Source organism: Marmota flaviventris, chromosome 1 (assembly GCF_047511675.1).
Source record: "Marmota flaviventris isolate mMarFla1 chromosome 1, mMarFla1.hap1, whole genome shotgun sequence".
NCBI lineage: Eukaryota > Metazoa > Chordata > Mammalia > Rodentia > Sciuridae > Marmota > Marmota flaviventris.
In genome coordinates, this window is record NC_092498.1 from 209,122,091 (window position 1) to 209,124,811 (window position 2,721).

The 2,721-nt window shown below is 46.2% G+C and overlaps 1 protein-coding gene across 1 annotated transcript; it reads right to left on the reverse strand.

Moving 5' to 3' along the window:
- Window positions 1-1,534: 1,534 nt before the first annotated feature.
- On the reverse strand, window positions 1,535-2,464 carry LOC114107797 (olfactory receptor 7A40). The gene has a single exon (XM_027955231.2). The coding sequence runs from the start codon at window positions 2,462-2,464 to the stop codon at window positions 1,535-1,537; it is 930 nt and encodes a 309-aa protein (XP_027811032.2).
- Window positions 2,465-2,721: the final 257 nt, after the last annotated feature.

The following is a 2,721-nucleotide window of genomic DNA, read 5'->3' on the forward strand; positions in this document are numbered from 1 at the left end:
TCTTCCCTTGAGAGGTGGAGTCCATTTCTCCACATTTGAAACTTTGCTGGACCTCAGTGCCTTATTTTCTTTGACCAACAGAAAATGATGGAAAGACAATGTGCTTCAAGGTCCCAAGTGAGTATCTGTTGCTCCCCTTTGTATGGCTGGCTCTGCCATGGGGACAAACTCAGGTTATCCTGATGTAAGATAAGAAGACATGAGGATCAGAGCCCTGTTGATCCAACCACAGTGTTAGGGATTGGATATGAGGTGTCCTTCAAACTCCTTGCTAGGGACTCAGAGGTAAAGCAAGTGGATTGGGAGAACTGTGACCTAATCAGTCCACCCCAGTTTGAATGAACTGACTCAGTGGTAACCGCAAGCAGGTGGGCACTGCTAGAGGAGGCAGATCACAGGGGCATGTCCTGGAAGGATGCAGCCTCCCTGGGCACCTGCTTCTCCCTCTCTGTTTCCTGGATGGCATGAGATGAGCACCGCTTCTCCAGCAGGCATGTCCACCATGTTGATCTCCTAATCTTGGGCCAGAGCAATGTACACAACTTCTGGAACCAGGAACCAAAATACACTTTTCCTCCTCTAAATAGTTCTTGAGTATTTTGGTCACAGTGATGCAAAGTTGGGTGATACACATAGCCAGCTTCCAACTCCATCCAGAGAACCCCACGTCTGAGATTATCACCCAGGTGATATTTGAGTGGAAGAGCCACCACGGGCATATAAAGGAATCAGAGACACATAAATAAATGGAAACAGCCAGAAGACTTCCACCATACACTCCAATGTGACCATAAAAAGAACAGCATTGTTTTGAACACTTTATTTTGGGATAGTTTTCTTCATGCCAACAGCAAAACTGAAGAAATTCAGAATAACCTGCTCTATCTTCCCTTTCCCATTTGCTCTGATATTTAAAAGCAACACTCATGACTACCTTGTTGTTCAAATTTATTTCAGAAAACTGTATCAGAAAGTGATCATGGGTGTGTAACCTGGGGAGAGAGTACTGGTGTGTTCAAGGAGGGGTGTCTTAGAACCTGCATGTACAAGTCCTCATGCCCAGAGGCATTACTGGGCAGGAGACAAGCTCTGGTGCATGTCTTCCTCACATGGTCAACTATAAGGCCACCACTGTATGGTTCTCTACCTGTTAAGGAAAAGCACTTAAGGTAGCAATTGAGAAAGGAACCAGAACAGAAAATGGAATAAAAGGTAGTCTCATAATTTCTTCTCCACAAAACATTCTCACTTGCCAAAGTGTCATTATTCCACAGGACACTGCAACTCATCAGGATAGAAGACTCATGGGAATCTGCAATTCACTTCTGAACTGAGGGGGGAGGACATTGAGAAAGTAGGACTGAAAAGAGAGAGAATGAGTGAAATGAAAGAGAAGATAGCCCTTTCTAATGAGCTAACTTAAACACTAGCACAACTGAGATTAAAAGAAACTCCAGGAACTTAACAGAAGGCAGTGTCTGGTCCGGTGTCTCTGAGGCCCGTGTCCACAGGCACTACTTGGAAAATATCTCCTCTATGGCTTCCCTCGGAAGAGTCTCCTCAGAGCTCCCATGATGTCCTTGTTCCTCAGACTGTAGATGAAGGGGTTCAGCATGGGGGTGACCACGCTGTACATTACCGAGGCTCTTGCTGTTGATTGTGAGTTCTGGGTAATGGAAGAGCTGAGGTACACCCCTAGGAGTGTAGAGTAGAACAGGGAGACCACAGAGAGGTGAGACGCACAGGTGGAGAAGGCTTTGTACTTTCCCTGAGTTGATGAGATTGCACGGACAGAGGACACTATCTTGGAGTAAGAGTAAAGGATACCAGCAAAGGGGCCACCTCCCAGCAACACTGCTGCAAAATACATCACTATGACATTGGGGAAGGTGTCAGAACAGGCAAGTAGGACCAGCTGGTTGAGTTCACATACAAAGTGTGGGATCTCCACGTCTGTGCAGAAGGACAGCCTCAAGGCCATTAAGGTTTCTAATAAGGAATTCAGAGAAGTGGTGGCCCAGCAAGCCAACACCAGCAATCCACAGAGCCGGCGGTTCATGATGACCATGTAGTGCAAGGGGTGACATATGGCCACATATCGGTCATAGGCCATCACAGCCAGGAGGAAGTTGTCCAAAACACAAAAGAGTATTAAAAAGAATATCTGGGCAATGCAGCCTGTGTAGGTGATGACCTTGCTCTGGGTCTGGATGTTCACCAGCATCTTTGGGACAGTGGTGGAGGAGAAGCCGATGTCTGCAAAAGACAGGTTGGCGAGGAAGAAGTACATGGGCGTGTGCAGGTGGGAGTCTGAGATGGTGGCCATGATGATGAGCAGGTTCCCCAGCACAGTGACAAGGTACATAAACAGAAACAGCCCAAAGAGGAAGGGTTGCAATGTGGGGTCCTCTGAAATTCCCAGAAGTAGAAATTTTGAAATGTGTGTGTCATTGCCTGGCTCCATATATTTAATGTGACTAATGAAAAAAAAACAGAGAAATCATTTGACACAATTAGGCAGTACTAACCTGAAGGAAGGGGATCTTTGAAGTGTACAATCAAGACTAACTGCTATGCTTTGTTCCTCTTTAGGGGATCCCCTGGCCACCTTCAATTTGGAGTTGCTGTCTCATTGTCTCAGTCTTTCCCCAAGACAGATCACTAAAGACTAACTATTTCTTGTGTTTGAGGAATATCAGTTAGTGACAATGGTGGCCCAGG